This window comes from Eutrigla gurnardus (assembly GCF_963514095.1).
Source record: "Eutrigla gurnardus genome assembly, chromosome: 15".
NCBI classification, from domain to species: domain Eukaryota; kingdom Metazoa; phylum Chordata; class Actinopteri; order Perciformes; family Triglidae; genus Eutrigla; species Eutrigla gurnardus.
The window spans coordinates 17163543-17181100 of record NC_139938.1 but is presented as its reverse complement, the minus strand read 5'-3'; the positions used below and the strand labels follow the sequence as shown (position 1 = coordinate 17181100).

Below are 17558 nucleotides of genomic sequence, written 5' to 3'. Positions count from 1 at the left end.
CGTCTGCGTCAGAAGCTAGTAGAAGGTTCTGGGTGCACTTGTTGTTTACGTCCGGTTGCTTCCGGTTTACGTAAGTGGCCCGGATGGAGCTATCCGGTAATATCGAGTCTCATATTGGCGTACGTACGCCGATGTTCATAACAAGCACACCCTCTCGACTCAGCGTTCCCTCGTCTCATCCCATTGGCCAAAAGTTCTCCGGCTGCCTCTGATTGGACCTTCTAACCGGGAAGCGGTGAAATAAACAACGTTTGCATGAGATACCGCTCAACGTTGGTTTACGATACGTAATGCAATGTAGAGATGAAGATACTGGTCCGAGAATAACTTCCCAACGTGTCCCAGTATGAATATGAGGAAGATGTACTGGGAGAAGTTAAAAATAATTTATACATATTTATACAATAATTTTACAATTGAGATGTAAGAATACGAGCCTAACTAACTTTCAGCCAATCGTTGACCTCCTTTTATACTGTGGTTCCGCCCTCTGGGCCGTCAATCACAACAGAGCCGTTGAGCTTTCCATGATCACGATTTTGAAGGCCATGAAGACAGCTGTATACTGTAACTCACGCATCTTTGATTTCTCCATTAAAATGAATGATGCAATGTTCAATTTGTTTTATTTATTTTATTCCCCCCCCCCCCCCCCCCCCCCCCAATTGCATGTGTGAGTAATCGCAGGTCTAGTTCCCAGTGCAATGTTTTTCAGCATGATAAAAAGAAAGAAACCAGCACATTCACATCAATGAGCCACCTTTGTGTTTATTATTCAAATGGTTTTGGTGAACAGACTGTAGCTCACAGAGGGAGTCAGCGAGTTGATGCGGATGAACGCGACATCGTCGGTCTATCATGTACACCAAGCTGTGTGACTGCATAAGAAGGGTTTCCCCTCACAAGTTCAACAGGACAAAGAAACCTCTTGTAAAACTTGCCTGATGGGGGCTTTATTTGTAATTTTTTAAAAATCAAAAAAAAGGAGAAAAACAAAACAAAAAACAAACAAAACAAAAAAAATCTATAGTGTGAAATAATTCTCATCTTCTGACATTATGTTACATTTCTTTAGATTTACAAAAGTGCAAACAGATCATGTTCAGATCTCCTAAATATAAGCCATGGCATACGGGGTTCAAACAGCCGCATCTTTTTGCGCTGGACCTCAGTGCCACCGGTCCAGCATGAGGAATTTAACTTGATCACTGTTGTTTACAGAATGGGGGAGATTTTCAATACAAGTACTCAGCAATGAATATTGTAATGATTATGGCACACATATTTTGGTCCAGTCATAGACACACACACATTGTTTTTTTGTTGTTGCCAAATGCTTAAATAGGCCTTTGTGTGGATGTACAATGTGCACTGCTGTGTAGCCTCCCCGGTCTCCCATCCTACGCTTCCTCATTCACATCGTTATTGATTGAAGGTCATACATCATGGCAATACTGGACCTGACTGTACAAGGGTCAAGGGGCAGAATTTACAGGAAGTAGTCTGGGGTGCGGCGGGTCACGTGGGGCTCCCCTCTGCGAGGCGCGGGGTCAAACTGCAAACTGGTTTGGAGAAGAAACAAAATGAGATTTCATTAAATCAAGTGTTAAACAGTGTAAGGGTAATAGTAAGTGAATGATGCTCCATACACAGAGTTTGAGTTTTGAAAAAGCCTGGAGCGCCACTTCAGGTATTAAACGCTTGGAAAAAGAGCGCTCAGTGTTTTGATATACTTACAACGAGTATTTGAGGGTGTCGTCTAGTTCCATGATAGCTGCCTGGTTGCCACAGCGGTAGCAGTAGTTGGGAGCACTAAATATTGTCACCACATTCCTCTCATGGCACCAGTTGTAACCCTGCAGGAAGGAGATGCATTATTCACAGGAGATGTATAATTCAGGGGGGAAAAAGGGATTCAGTAATGCACATCTTCCACTTGAAATGAGTGTTACTGCTTGTCCTTGTGTTTTGCTTATTCAGTTTTTGTTAAAAAGGGGACATATGCTCATTTCCAGGTTTTGTTTCTACTAGAACATGTTATCGTATTTCATATTTTTTAATCATACGTTTTTTTCATACTGTACATCTGGATATACATAACACAGACTTGCATTGCTCGGCAACATCTTGGGTTCATGTTTTACTTCCTGTCAGCTGATGTCATTCACATCACAACCAGACAAAAATGTTCTTTGTACAATATAGAATAAATAATCACCAATGAAAATGTGTATTTGCTTGGTAGAATGACAGACACGTACCTCCATAACCAGCTGATGGGCACGAGACACCAGCGTGAGGCGGTTGGCGTGGTTGAACGTCTCAGAGATGTCCTGGCCAAAAGTGTAGCCGGCTCCGCGAGGGGAAATGCCCCAGCCGCCGCGGTCGTCGGGGTCCGACCACAGCAGGTCACACATGGGACCCTGTGGAAGAAGAATGGGTCAGCATGGAAACACCAACACAGGGCTGCTATTGATTCCCTTCACAGCCACCATGTTAAATATACTACTGAGTTATGGTGCCTTCTCAGTCATGAATGATCATGTTACACTTGTTGATTGTCATTTTAAAACCAAATCCTCTTGTTCTCGGTTCAATTCCTTGTTTTATTGAACTTAAATATGCGTTTCTTTTTCAAAACAAGTTATAAACCACTCCACTGGCAGGAACATGAGAAATCTTTACCTCATGTGGCACTTCCTGTAAACGGTCCAGTGCTCTGATGTGATCCAAAGTATCTATGGACGGTGACAGGCCTCCATGAAGGCAGAAAATCTGTGTGGATGAGAGGAAGCATTAAGTATTACTAATAAATTAAAATGACTTTTTTCTGACCGTCAGCTTCTGCATCCATCACATTATCAAAGCAATATTCCTGAAGCTAAAAGTGTGATATGTTTTGCATCTTGTTACCTGGGAGTCTACCAAGGCAGTGAGGGGGAGATAATCGAACAGGTCTGTGAAGTACTTCCAAACGTTGGCGTTACCGTATTTCCTTAGACACTCGTCATAGAAGCCGTAAACTTGTGTGATCTGTCTGCTCTCGTGGTTCCCTCTGAGGATTGTGATGCGCTCCTGGTAGCGTACCTGAAACATGAACAAACAAAAAATGAAAAACTTATATTAAATTCCAGTTTTGGAGCAAATCAAATGTTGGGACATTTTAAATGAGTACTTGCCTTGAGTGCAACTAGTAAAGTGACCGTTTCTACGGAGTAGTACCCTCTGTCCACGTAGTCTCCCATGAACAAATAGTTTGTGTCTGGAGATTTCCCTCCGATCTTGAAGAGCTCCATGAGGTCGTGGAACTGGCCGTGCACGTCGCCACACACCGTCACCGGACATCTCACCTCCTGGACGTTTGACTCCTTGGTCAGGATCTCCTTAGCCTGCAGACAAAAAAAACAAAACACACACATGTAACTGTGGATCATGGAGTGGAAAAACAACAACAACAAAATACAACAGGGAGAGCGTGAAATACAAAAACTGCAGATGGCAAAAATACCACAGAACTCAAAACATCCAACACTCATTTTCCACATTGTGTGCTGCTTTACTGTGTTTTGCTCATTGAAGTGCAAGAAATCCATGTGATCCTGCACTGTAATCACATGCTCTATACACTGTAATTTTCTATGTCATTCTTTGTTCTCCAATTTTATTTCAGGAACGGACAATTTACTATCAACGTCTGCACAATTTCCACATCTGGGGTCGTTGATGAGATGCTACACAGTGATGACGATACAAGCCAAAAAAAAGAAATAAATTACAGGAAAGCTTTAAACGGCACAAATACGACTAAATCTTGAGACCCACAACAAGGTCGTAATTCTGCTCAGTCCAGCTTAGCAGCCTAAAAGGTCAGTCAGCTGGATGAGCTCTTTAGAGGAACTTTAAAGCAAACAAATCCTCAGGCTGAGAGATAAATGAGGCCTCAATCAAAGCACGTTGGGCAATGGAAACAGGGAAGGGCTATCTCCTCCCAAATAAACGTCTTTTAGAGCAGCCTCCCTCTTTTCATACCGTTCCCTTTAACACAACGGTGTGAGGAATGGGAGAGGTGACTCTCGACAGAGTGCTGAGGTTGTCCCGTCACCCCAGCAGATGGGACAGACAGAGACGGGACTGCAGCGCTGCACAATGCTGACCTATATTACACCCACGTCATGCCATCCATGTGCCCACGTTCAATGACAGATTGACCAGGGCCTCTAAAGCTACACGCCTGAGTTAAAGTGGAACAGCAATGTATTTTTCTTCCTCCCGTTTCCCCTGAGTACTTTGAATGAGACGAGGGGGAAATAAACAAATTTGCCTTTTAGGTGGGCTGGTGTGTCTTTGATCCTCTCTATGAGACACTAAAGACATTTAATACACTTTATAATTTGGGTGGAACTGAAATTATGACGGCAGGTTTTGGCAGTGAATGTTTTTCCAGCAGATTAGAAACCAAAGAAAGATGCTATATTTGGCTACTAAAGAAGTAGCCAGCTAAAAGTTTCTTTTTGGCATCTTCCTTGCTGCTGAATTTTAAAGGTTTTTGTTTTGGGGAATGACAAAGCACTGATCAGGCTAACTAAGCTAACTCAAACATAGCTCTATTGATTCCGTAGGAAATATAAAGAATCCTTTGACTTTTATTTTACATTTAGATAAGACTTCTGTTCCCTTGGAAAACATACCAGACCCTGGGCTTATACAAAAGTAGAACAAGCCAATCCAGTATCCTTAAGTGCTATTTCAAACATAATTAGGATGGCCACTCCTAAGATGCTTTGGCGATAATACAATAAACAGCCTACAGCTCTGTAACCGTACGCTGAACTGTATAAATAATGTGTCGATTGTTGCATCAAATATCAGCTCTGTGTTCTAAATGGGCTCAGCTGATTATAACTTTATTAACCAGGCCAGAGCGCTGGCAACTTGGTTTGACAACAGATGCAAGCGTCTTACTGCATGCTGTATTGGACCACTGATTTGATGTCTTTGCAGAAACGTCTGCCCAGCAACACCATGGAGGAAAACAGTTTGCTCACTATTATTGTTTTGGACAGTGCATTTGGCTAACAGCTAACAGCAGACACACACGATGGAGATCTACACTCTACTGAGCACACCTTTTCTAGTCAATCCTCTTATTTCCGTGCCCACTCAAGACACTTTTAATCCGTAGGAAAAATCCTGCACTTGTAAACAACCTAATCATCTACCTATATAGCAGGTTGTTGTTGTAGTGGATTACAAGATCAATTAATTAACAATTCCACTGCAATCATCAGAAACATCCCCTCACTAGGAAAAACAATCTGTCTTTTAATGAAAGAACAAAACAATAACACAAAGATTGAGTTCTGTCTGATCAAATATTACATAAAACTGGAAGAAGTAAACTAATGGCAGTCCAGCTGTGAATGAAAAGGATGACGGCAGCGGTTGCTAAGCACCTCGGCCAAAGTCCAGACCACACCTGTAGCAGAAATGCCTCCGAGAGGCTGCGGAGAGGGAACCTCAGTCTAGAGCACAGCCAAAGACGTCAGACAGTCAACAAAGTGCTTAGCCAAGTGCTGAGAAGTGAAGTCAGCATTTTAACAGCTGCCGCAATATAATCCTATTAAAGTGAGTTAACACGGTCAAAGGTTCTCCTGGAGACATTAGGCTTTGAAGACTAGGCACAAATACAACCACAATGACCTCACTCAAGATGGTTGTTAAAAAGTTAAGCATATTCCTGACAACAGCACTGTAATCTGTGTGGTAATCAGCGCGAGCAGGTTGCATCTGTTTCTCTACCATGACGGTTTTGCTGAGATGCATTTAACAACATTATGTCAGCATCAGTCTCACACTGGGAGTCACTGCATTGTTGCTGACTTTGTGTGTTTTTGATATCCATTTGTACCATTTCTTTATGGTTTAGCTAAAACTCCATCTTGGGATTTCTGCTCCCCCCTAACAGATATGCAATGTAAATTTAGTTAATAAACAAACAAACCATCGTACGGAACAGTCCGTTAGACTGACTCATTGTTCTGAGTAACACCGTGACCTCAGCTGGCAAACAAAGCTGAATTTGCTGCCCTGACGATCTGCATCAAATTGGTTTTAACATGGAGGCTTCATATAGAAGACTTTGCCTCCAGGAAGCATTGCTGCATGGCCCAGATTATTACATCATCCTCACACATCAGATGATGTCATGTGGCATTAATGTTTAAAGTTTGAACAATAAGCTAATTGTCCATGAACACTTTTGATTGTTGCTGTTCTCTGTACAATTTACTTATTAGATAGTTAACCTACCTGAGTACAAGACAACTTAACTGGATCAAGCCTACTGGTTAGCAAACGGTGCTTCATAAGGGAACCAAAGACCATAGAAGTGATATTTATCTGTTTGAGGTCCTACACAGTTAATTATGTTTAATCCGTTTAATTGACAGGAACATAAAACCAATTTAAGAGAGTTTTCCTTTCACTCACTAATTAAACACCAAACTAGACTAAACTCGATTAAAATCAAGCTGATGACATCGCCACTCTGTAAACAAAACAACACACCTCGAGTCATGAGGGGAGGGCTTGGGAGGGAAATACTGCAATGCTGAGAATGGAAAAATTTGCATCGATTATTGTAAACAAGGCAACGCTGATAAATATTCACCCCTCCCTGTTACACGAGACACCAGACAGAAACTCTGCTAGACGTTTCTGAGGAAGCAGGAATGAAAAGACCGAGGACGGATTACACAGCACATTACATTCCTCGTCCACACCCCCATGGATCCCAAAACAGAGACGCTCTCTTGAGTCACAATGAACAGCGTTATCCTGAGTCACCCGCTCTGATCCCCTTGGCAACAATGGACGTGTTCGTGTTAGTAATGCAACTTAAAATCAATCATATCCTTTGCTATTTTAAAATCAGGGAGGAGGTTGAGTGGGTGATATCTACTGAATATAATTCACAGGGGGGTGGATGGAGAACAGCAAGTAGACACTAGTTTGGAGCAGCTGACCTCATATAAGCTGTGACAATGATGCAGCCTCAGGGTGAGGCATTTTGTTGTTTTCCCCTGTGGATTCATACCACATCTTTTCACAAGGCTTCCAAATCAGTCAGCCTGTCCAACTGTGCAAGACATGCAAATGCAGTGTCATGTCAAAGCATATCAACTGCATAAGTCAAATGAAAACTGAGATTTTTTCCCCCAGAAGGCACAACAGTCATCTTCATGTCATCCCAAGCTTTCCTACAACGACATTGGGTCGAGATCCTAAAATCTCTGTTGAGCCATCTTCTCACACAGTAAGAAGAAACATTTTAAACTACTGGAACTGACCATATCAAAGATGTGGGGAAAAGAAAGAAAACCAACGTGAGCCACTTGAATATAGCGTGCCATTCACCTCCAGCCCCAAATATGGTGGCAGGCCTTTTTTACGAGCCAAGAGGGCAGAGCTGCAAGAATGAAAAACATACTTAGCAAACGGCAAAGATATGACAACGCCATTCCAAATTTAGTCTCTGTTGTCGGGGTTGGGCTCAACGGCTAATTTAAAGAAAACCAAGACATCGGGAAAACTACAGTTAACTTAATCACAGCAAACTGACTGATTAGGACTTTCTGGGAAATGGATGCAAAGATGACAAGTTTAGGCAAAAAACAACAACAACTGGTTCTGATATGATCAATTCAATGATTTAAAAACAACAACAACAACAAGAGTCTACTGTTTAAGAGTCTACAAGTGTGATTTCTCTGTTTAGTCCAGACATCTAGAGCTGGAAATCAGCAGGTGGTCTGAGCAGAACGGATTATGAGGAGAGATTGGGGTTAAGTCTGCAGACTCAGTTGGCCAGTTATCAGCCAAAGCAAAACCATGAGGATGCTAAAAACATTCTGCGCGCTGTGTAGTCAGTGGGTATTCTTTTTTAGGCTTTACAATTAGTATGGCAGTTAAATAAGATCAAGTGACCGCCTGTTAAGGTCAAAGCAAAGTCCACCAACTGTCCTAAAGCCAAGGAAAAGTAAACAATTAAGAACCGTGTTCATACAAGTCAGATAATAGCATGGTTAAGTTTAAAAAAATAACCACTTTATTGCCTCGTTAACAAGTCAGTCTTGACTACTTATTGGATAGAGGTGGAAATAAAAAGTTAGGTGAAGGGGTCAGAGGTTAATAGCCACCTGCGAGAAGTAATTACAGTAACGCATTTTTTTTAACTACTCATTTAACAACATTTTAAACACGTTATATCTGCCACTAGCTAGTTAGCTAGAAGATGCTACAGGTCAGAGTGAATGTCTAGAATGTGTGTGTGGGGGGGGGGGGGAATGTGGTATGTGACTTGAATCCAGTATGGCTGACCCCTTCCTGGCTAGTGAACCAACAGTTAGCAACAACGCCTGGTTGAAACTCATTATTTCGGAGAGATTTCTGGCGGGCAACAGTTCAAACTAACTAAATGACTTGTGATGATGATGATTGTCAAACGGCGCAGTGAAATGTACACTATAGACGCCATTTTAAGAATGTCTGGAAGGCGTCGGTCAGGAGAGAGAAGACGTTGACAGTAAAACGCAGTCGAGATGATGGATGTTCCCCCCTCCTTTAAACAAATTAAAGATATATATCACCTTTTCACAGAGTGTTCTGACTTGTCCGTCCGACAGCTGCTTGCATTCGTTGAGCTGCTCGATCCACTGGTCAAGTTCTTTCGTAAACGCCTTTTCGTCCATTGCTGCGTGTTTTCTGGGCTCGCCGCAGATAACGTCGGCTAAAGGCGTTCGGGAGGTGACACCCTGAGGTGCTGTCGTCTTTTCCAGAAGGTGCTAGCTGCTCCTCTTATGAGAAGACGCATGTACCTCGCTGCCTGGCGGGGCGGTTGTGATTTTACTGAATTGAAGCTGAGCAGAGGGGAGGGAGGGAGAGACGTCAGTTGGAGATCCACCCGGGAAATGAGTTTGTATCGAGTTCTACGCAATAAAACACCGCAGTTCCGGTGGTGACCTTCGAAATAAAAGCACGAGGATGATGTGGAGAGCTGGAAAACAACAATACTGTTTAAAACAATATCATTCACCTATCTGCAGTGGTGGAAAGTAAATTACACTCGAGTACATTTACTCATTTACTTTAGTTCTGTGTTAAGGTACTTGTACTTTATTTGAGTAACTCAGAATCAGCTTTATTTATCAGGTAAATAAAGTGTAAAAAAACATATCCGAGGGTATTTGCACACAGTTCAAGAGCAGCAAAGGAGAACATAGCTGGCGTTTAACTATATAACAAATAACTATTAGTATGTACATAAAAAATGGTGTTTATGCTACACCCTACTTATAGAGGTACTTTTTTATTCCACTATATTAAATTGATAACTCAGTTTTGATTAATAATAATTAACAAAAAAGGTTAAGATGAGACTTTTATTGAACATTGGGGAAGAAATTCGCAAGCAGCATGTAAACTACTTTCAATTAGCCCCACCTATGTCAGTGCATGAATAATCCAATGACATTTGTCATTTAGCACAATTACTTTTGATATTAATAGACTTTATTAATACAGCACTTTTCAAAACAACGTTGCAATGAGTTTACATAGCCAGACCAGTATTAAAACATTTCAGGACTGCAAATGGGCAACTTAAAGCACAGTTTAAATAATACAAGAAGAAATATTAACAAAATACCCAACAGTAACCAAAGATAATAAAAACAACAATAAAGAGAAAAAGTAAACCTGTTAGTAAAAAAAAAACATTTCAACATTTGGGTGTTATTTATAACAAAAGCAGAAGTGATGCAACATTTTGAAATAGAACAAGCGGTTAGAAACGAGCTTTCGAGGATTATTTCAAAGCACCATGGCATCAGTTCCAAGGAGAAAGTGCCACCCCATGGCAGTTTAAAGAATAATAAATCCACGATTTGACCTCGTTGTTGGATATAGTGTGTCTGCATGTGTGTATCAGGATGCATTGAATCATGAAACTAACACTGTGCACTTTTCAATATATATAAATACAAATCATATTTCGATATTAATCATATGTATTCTAACTATATATTAACTGTACTATACATACAGGTTATTTAAGATTATTGTACATGTTGTTATGCTTATGTATATATATTATACTACTGTTGATGCTATTGCTTCTGTTAATACTACTGCTACTGTTAATACTACTACTACTTCTATAATACTACCAACGCCAAATGATAAATAAAAACCTATTAAGGCAGTTTTTTTTCTCACCTCTGTCGCTGTAATGCGTTCTCCTGGGTGATGTTGGGACTTGGGAAAATGTATTAACTCTGAAAATCATGAGCGTATTCTAGTCCTGCTCAATGTGTTAAGTGTCCCTAACTTTTGTTGTGATATGACACAAAAATAAAAAATAAAAATCTGAATGTCATCCAATAAATAGTGTGTTAATGTAACAAAAGAAAAAATATACAATAAATCAAGATTAGATATGTATTTGGATTTGTTTATTTGTTCAAAACAAGTAAAGACATACAATAGGAATAAAAAACAACAACAAAAATCGTAATAGTCAAACAATTAGACATCCCAAGCAATATTTGCAGAGCAATAACTTACTTACCGTACTCTCACCCCTTCTCCATAATCCTTCTTCCATATTTAATAATTAATTAATTTATTATTACTATTAGTACCATTGCTAACAATAACAATAATGATAATGTATCGTAATTCAGTGTATTATCAATTACATACTATATGAATTAGACCATAAGTAGGTAAACAGCAGACCACCCCTTCCTCCTCCGGTGTCTGACAAAGCGAGCGTCAGCCTCCGGGCGGCAGGCTACCACCACCAGGTTCATCCAGAGACTTCCAGCCGGTGTCGGTGCCTCCGCGTCTGTCAGGCCCCGCTGTTGACTACGGAGGAATTTCACCTCTGGATCTGAGTGAAAACATTTACGGTACGTAGCATCGCAAAGCGGACACGTGTCCTCCCTTTTTACATTTCGTTCACGTTTGGAAAAAAACTACGAGGTCAAACATCTTTGTTTGAATAGCTCGAATGCTAACGAGGCCTCGCTGACGTCACGGCGAGTTAAGACGCTAGCATAGTGCATGGTAATGCTAGCTTAGCGTTCAACCGACATTAGCGGATTGTTTTGATTTTAAAAACACGCACAAGTTGAGTGTAGCTAGCGTTCAACACACGGGCATGCTATCCAATACATTAACGGTAATCTATGTAATTAATTATTAACGTAATAGCGAGTATGTGTCAAGCATTACCGCGGTTTAGCCTGTGTTCACAAGTGGCTAGCTGACTGCACCGTTGGTTAGCTTTAGCGCAGCAACGCGAACCGTTTCCGCCTATATAACGTTATAGTGTGTATTTACATTTACGCTAGGTTTACTTCTGTAGCCAGCTAACTATTAACGCAAGGTTCTGCTGTCAACAAGCGGCGTACCTGACGAGAAGTGTTACCTAGCCACCGCGTCATTACACGATTAGCTTAGCTAGCCTCAGTGTTAGCCAAAACAGGACGTTGAATTGGTGTCAACGGATAATGCGACTTTACTTTTGTTGGTTCATAGCTGTTTGTTCAGATGTGTGTGTATATATAATGTGGTTTTAATAATCGAATTGTTCTACTCCACAGACAATGCCCACAATAAAATTACAGAGCTCCGATGGCGAGATCTTCGAGGTGGACGTTGAGATAGCCAAACAGTCTGTCACCATCAAAACCATGTTAGAAGGTAGTCAGCACTGCACCATTTCAAGGGTTTGTTTTTATAATGAATACATGCACATTTATGGTAGATACTGATGTATGACATTCAACTGATCCTCTTGACAGATTTGGGGATGGATGATGAAGGAGACGATGACCCAGTTCCCCTCCCTAATGTAAACGCAGCCATCCTCAAGAAGGTACAGAATACATTCACAGACGTCCCCCCCTTAAACTGAGATACTACTTCATATACACAGTCTTGTATACATGCATTGATCACTCGGTTGCCAGTCAACAAATTGCATTTGTGGGAGCAGAAGGCTGTGGAGGCCTGTTTCCTTTTGCCTCTACAAGTTGATGCCTGTGCTTCAGAGCTTTTTTTTATTTCAAACTAGAGGGTTATTGGAGATTATCTGGAATATATGCTCATTAATGATCATTTTCACGCTGTGATGTTAGATAAAGAAGTTGATTAATGCTCACAAATGTGACTACTGTTACACACTACCTTGTTGTAAAATGGCATGTGTGTGTTTCTGTCAGGTGATTCAGTGGTGCACTCATCACAAAGACGACCCTCCTCCTCCTGAGGATGATGAGAACAAGGAGAAGAGGACGGATGACATTCCTGTATGGGACCAGGAGTTCCTCAAAGTTGACCAAGGCACCTTGTTTGAACTAATTTTGGTAAATACAGTTTACATTACAGTTTGTTTTACATTGACCTACATTAGTTCCCTGGAGGTTGACACTTACTTTCGCTACACCCATTACAAACCCTCATCTCTCATCTGAACCTGGAACACAGAGCCTTAATATGTAGGTTGATTTTGGTAGGCGAGTCCTCACAATGTTAATTTATTGACAGATTATTATCCCCACATTCCACAATTTTGTTATTCTATAATTTGATTTCTCAAGACCTTTACATCGATACACCATATATAAAGTATTTTAATTGGCGCCTCTTTTTGATTTGCTTCTAAAGCTGAATGTTCATATTTCTTTTGTGACACTCTTTTCCTGTAGTCTGTTTGGTCACTGCTGTGGCAGAGTACCAAGTGTTTTAATTTGACTGGGATTTAATTTGAGATCCAAAAGTTGCTTAGCAACAGCTGGAAGATTGGTGGTTTGCTGCTGTTTTGTTTTTAATGGGGAAACCCACAGGGAGTGATCCACGGCTTTTCTCTGGCTAGCATGTGAAGGTGAACCAGGCGTGAAAGGCAACCTGAGAGGGATTGGGAAATATGTTGGACAAGATTTGGGCTTCCAGGAAGTGAAACACAAGTCGGAACGCCTGTCGCTGGAGTTGATAAGCCCACCGTGTTGCTGTTTTTGAATTTGTTTACGCGCTTAAAGCTAGTCGATGCCGAAGAGGGAAGGGGCGACGAGGTGTGGAAGTGGTTGCTCCTGTACCAAATGAAAATGAGTGCAAAGGCTTTGTCACCCAACGGTGTCTGTGTGAGGTCAAGTAGTGAAAATCATCAGCAGTTTAATGCATTGTCGTCCCTAAAATGAGTCCAAAACAAAGCCTCTAATCTTCTTCATCCTGCCGTTGTGCTTCCCTTTTTAGGCTGCCAACTATTTGGACATCAAAGGTCTGTTAGATGTCACCTGCAAGACGGTGGCCAACATGATTAAAGGCAAAACCCCGGAGGAGATCAGGAAGACTTTCAACATCAAAAATGATTTCACAGAGGAGGAGGAAGCCCAGGTACGTATTCCAGCCGTCCATCGTCTATGGATCACTTTGGAGTGACGCTACAGATGAATTCAATAAACCTGTTTTGTTCCGTCGAGGCTGACCTGGCCCTCACACATTTCATCCTCTCGTCCACAGGTACGCAAAGAGAACCAGTGGTGTGAAGAGAAGTAAAGGGGGAACATCCTGCCAACACTACCACACTGATAAGGAATTGTCCCTGCTAACTGGTTGCACTGGTGTTGTTCATACTTGTCAATATTTACATTTAGTATATTTAGAGCCCCACACTCCCCCATTTCCCTTCCCTCAATTTCTGTAAACCAATAGCATGACCATTTTAACTTGACTGTGTTTTGTTATTTAAACAAAGATGATCTTTTTTTTTTTTTCCTTCTCCAAACACATAAAATAAACTGTCCTGGTTTCATGGCTTTGGTTCAAGAGTAGGAGACATTTCCCCCCATTATTAATCGCTTTGGTTGTCTTTTTTTTTTTTTTTTTTTTACTGGACATGTTTTCTCTTTTCGGTTAATTGATTAAATAAAACAGCTTTTTTTCTGGAATTAAAGGGTGAATATTTTATTTTCGCTCTGTAAATGCATCATGTTTAGAGAGGATGGCTTGTTTAAAAGAAAAGTGAAGTTTGAGGCAAAGAGAGATTGTTTTTTTTCGTAACGTCCTTTGGGCTTGGAAGTACTTGCGTGTTGTTACACAGCATCGAGTTACTCATTCCTAATTCATGTTGTTTTGAATTGGAATTTTTTCCCGGATAAAGCGCTGATGCTGTTTTTTGGGATGATCAAACATTTATTGAAGGAGTAAATAAAATGCATAAAAAGGCTGGCGTTTCTCTTTTGGTTTGTTGGTGTGTGTTTAAGGTACCGGGTACCAACGAGCATGAATTTTTTTTCTGGGATGATTTAATTTTAAAATGATGTCACTGAAATCTTCAATCACAGTAGACATGGGCAATATATTCAAAACACTTTTAATACATCAAACAAAAACATGTAATACATCAGAGGCGTTAAAAAATACAAAAGACATCTTCAAGGTGTTCCCACTAACTGACGTGGACGTCCTCAAAATAAAACAAGCTATTTCTAGCACAAGAGCTCTCTCTGCTGGAGGGAAACGGTTTTGCTGTACAAAAGCTCAGTTTACAGTTTGTCCACAGCGCTGTGAGCCGAGTTTGAAGCTGCAAGCAGAACAGTAAAATCGAAGCCTTTTAGTCGAAATCAATGTTACACTGAAGTTGGAACATGCACAGATCAAGAACACAAGATTTCTTTCAAACGCTGCTGCAGTAACACTCGACCAAAACAAAAGGTAACATTTTGTCACAAGAGGACAAACAAAATATTGCTTTAAGAAATGGTAGAAACTAAGAATCTTTTTTTTTTTTTTTGTCATTTAACTTTTTTCTTTTTTTTACATAAAAACATATAAAAGTTTAATTATAATAGGGAATTCCAACATTTATAAAACTTTTCAACACAATGCAATATAATAGTACCCATTTGGTCTCAGATTAGTTTACGGAGCTGCAAAATGTTCAGTCAAAGGAAGACGGCCGAGAAGAAAAAGAAGAAAAATCCCTCTCGTCTTTCTCTGAGGGTTTCCCTGCCAGCAAAACATCTGACTTTTTTTTTAAAAAATCAACAAGATTCATAAAATGTAACGGATGATATAATGAGAGTGAAAGTGCCTAAAAGAAATAATGTAACTTGCAGTTGGGGATACTCTGAGAGGAGACCCTTTTACCTGCCTTTCTGTGTCTGAGGGACATGGACCTGTAAAAATGTTTGGAAATAGAAACGGTTAAAAAACCCTTTGAGGTCCAGACTGGCTGGATTGGTCAGAGCGACAGTGGTGGATCCCCTCAACCCTTTATCATGAAAGTGTATATGGAACAACACTGAAGAAGATTCCGGCTGGATGCGGTTCGTTTCACTAAAGAGCTCATTTACTAAACCGTTGATTGTCATGGAGGTCAAAGCACCAGCTTTGGAAAAAAAGAGCACAGAGCGGGGCGTTGGGGTTTTTTATGTGTCGTATTGTTTCAGGAGGCAGAGCCGTAGTCATAGAAATCTAAAATAGTTGAAACTGCAGCAGATGGAGCCAAAGAACCTCAGATGTTTTAGGCTCCAGGTTCATTTTGCCGACTGGCTTTAGAGGCTGGATCCTCCCAACAATGTGGATCACCAGACTTCTGAATGACCCAGTAAAGCCTCACTTTATTTACATCCAGGCTGGTAACAAAGTGATCAGTAAATTCAGGTTCTGCCTGAACGCTTTGATTAAGTAATTGACCGTTAAGAGGCTGTGAGAAGGAAATTGACCTGTCCATGATGCATTCTGTCTAGAAAGCAGACTGTGGAGGATCCGGCCTCTGAACGGAGACTCTGGGACAATCGGATGGCTCTCCCTTCTTCACTACACCACCATGCCACCCTCGGTTTTTGTTTAAAAAGACCACGGGGGTAGAGATAAAAGTGAGAATGACGATATGTGTGTGTGAGCGGACCGAAGCGATCACTGAGACTCTGTTAGCACTTTGAGAGAAAGTCCTGCGGCCTTGGCGGCCGACAGCGCCGTCGTCGAGCCGTGCGTCTGCTTGCCGGTGAGTTCCGGGTGTGTGTGGGTGTGTTTGGGCTGACGGGGCTCGCCGCGCTTGCCGGCGGGCTGCTGCTGCTGCTGCGGGGGTAAGGGCGAGCGGGTGTGCGTTGGCGGAGACAAGGGGAGGTGTGTGGACGGGGAGGTGGGCGGCGGCGGGGAGCAGCCCGGGGAGGGGGGCAGCTGGTGCTGGTACAGACGGTGGCGGGCGGGGGAGGGCGGAGAGTCTATAGCACTTAAATCTGAAGAAGTTGGGCTGGGACAGCCTCCTCCTTGAAGGTAGCGAATGCACTTCTTTTTCCTCCTAGGGACAGTCAGAGAGAGTTATCTGTGAATAAAGTGTGGATGGTAAACGTCAGCAGGCTTTAATGAAGATGCATCATTCACACACTGACGACAACAAACAGGGAGACACATGGTCATCATGAGCAACGGGGAAGTATTAGTGCAGTCTATGTACATATACGTCAACGGAGAGTTAAAACAACAGGAAATATGTCACCGGATTCTCGGCTCCTAACTAATTATATGTAGGAGAACTTGAAAGTGGCTCAATCCCAATGTCTACCTTGCAAAGCTCTCTTCATTCACACTTTCCATAAGTCTACACTTCTGCAGACTTTGCCCCAGGGAATTACCCACAAATCATAGCGTTGTGATGTTAAACATGGGTTTACCAGGGGAAACCCAGAGGGGGGAAAAAACCTCTACAGGAACAATGAACGTTGAAGATTTAAGATTAAAAACACATGAAAACAGAGGCTGTAATACACGCCTCCTTTATGCATCAACCTTTTTTTTATTGTACTTATGAAGCAGTTTTGACCAAAACGAGTGAATAGATGATTTGACCATAAACTATCGCTTGGTTAGACGTTGAAATCAGGCAGTAAAATAAAAAGCTGCTAGATTTGAGAGATACGACTAGAGCCAGGCTCTGTCCAAAGTTCAAAATGACAGGCAACCAGCAGAGCTGCAGCACAGAGGCAACATTGTGTTTCCAGTCTTCACGTTACGATCATTGATCGTTTATTATTTATTACCACTCAAACACATGTATTTAATGCTATTAGTGTTAAATGTGCATGCTACGAGATCGGGAGCTTTTCTCCTGAGCCAGTGGCTCATAGCTAACGGTGCTAACGGGTCAAACTGTGCTATATTGATGCTCCGTATATTAAAATGAGAGGATTTCGACGGCGTTCTGCAGCAAACACTCTGGCGTGCTGAGCTTTGTGAGGTTTTCTACTTTAAAGCAGACTTGTGTACCTCTGAGCATCAAAGCAGTTAACAGGATCCCATGTTCATTACCAGAAAATGATATGAGTCACCAGGTTTAACCACAAGGAAAGGCGCTAGGCCATATTTAGAGTGAGAGAGAGGGGAGGGGGGGGGGAGAAAGTGATTTCTAAATGTCAGAGTTCACCATCAAAAGGCGCCCGTTACCACATCGCATGAATGGAGAAAGTTGAAAGCAGATGGGCATGAGAACG

The 17558-nt window shown here is 41.5% G+C and overlaps 3 protein-coding genes across 3 annotated transcripts in view; 1 reads left to right on the top strand and 2 right to left on the bottom strand.

Annotated features, from left to right (window-relative positions):
* Positions 1–742: 742 nt before the first annotated feature.
* On the bottom strand, positions 743–8929 carry ppp2cab (protein phosphatase 2 catalytic subunit alpha b). The gene is made up of 7 exons (XM_084028638.1): positions 8649–8929; positions 3180–3389; positions 2914–3087; positions 2686–2775; positions 2262–2423; positions 1738–1856; positions 743–1562 (listed from the first exon to the last, which is right to left on the bottom strand). The coding sequence occupies exons 1-7, from the start codon at positions 8748–8750 to the stop codon at positions 1490–1492; spliced, it is 930 nt and encodes a 309-aa protein (XP_083884764.1). The 5' UTR covers positions 8751–8929; the 3' UTR covers positions 743–1489.
* A 1897-nt stretch (positions 8930–10826) lies between these two features.
* skp1 (S-phase kinase-associated protein 1) lies at positions 10827–15095 on the top strand. The gene is made up of 6 exons (XM_084029368.1): positions 10827–10970; positions 11667–11766; positions 11868–11941; positions 12288–12431; positions 13318–13458; positions 13585–15095. Exons 2-6 carry the CDS (start codon positions 11670–11672, stop codon positions 13618–13620), a joined length of 492 nt encoding a protein of 163 aa, XP_083885494.1. The 5' UTR covers positions 10827–10970; positions 11667–11669; the 3' UTR covers positions 13621–15095.
* The window catches only part of tcf7 (transcription factor 7), a 64601-nt gene continuing 61464 nt past the window's right edge, over positions 14422–17558 (bottom strand). Inside the window, 1 exon segment of the mRNA XM_084029369.1 lies at positions 14422–16369. Within this exon segment, the coding sequence (XP_083885495.1) occupies positions 15985–16369 (385 nt within the window). The 3' untranslated portion in view covers positions 14422–15984.

Bases quoted from the DNA above. Each gene is read 5' to 3' on its own strand.
- ppp2cab (XM_084028638.1), bottom strand. From the start codon at position 8,750: ATGGACGAAAAGGCGTTTACGAAAGAACTTGACCAGTGGATCGAGCAG. The intron at 3,088-3,179 runs GCAAGTACTCAT...TTCATGTTTCAG, and splicing joins CTTTACTAGTTGCACTCAAG to GTACGCTACCAGGAGCGCAT. The intron at 1,857-2,261 runs GTACGTGTCTGT...TCCTTCCTGCAG, and splicing joins CCCATCAGCTGGTTATGGAG to GGTTACAACTGGTGCCATGA.
- skp1 (XM_084029368.1), top strand. From the start codon at position 11,670: ATGCCCACAATAAAATTACAGAGCTCCGATGGCGAGATCTTCGAGGTG. The intron at 12,432-13,317 runs GTAAATACAGTT...TTCCCTTTTTAG, and splicing joins CCTTGTTTGAACTAATTTTG to GCTGCCAACTATTTGGACAT. The intron at 13,459-13,584 runs GTACGTATTCCA...TCTCGTCCACAG, and splicing joins CAGAGGAGGAGGAAGCCCAG to GTACGCAAAGAGAACCAGTG.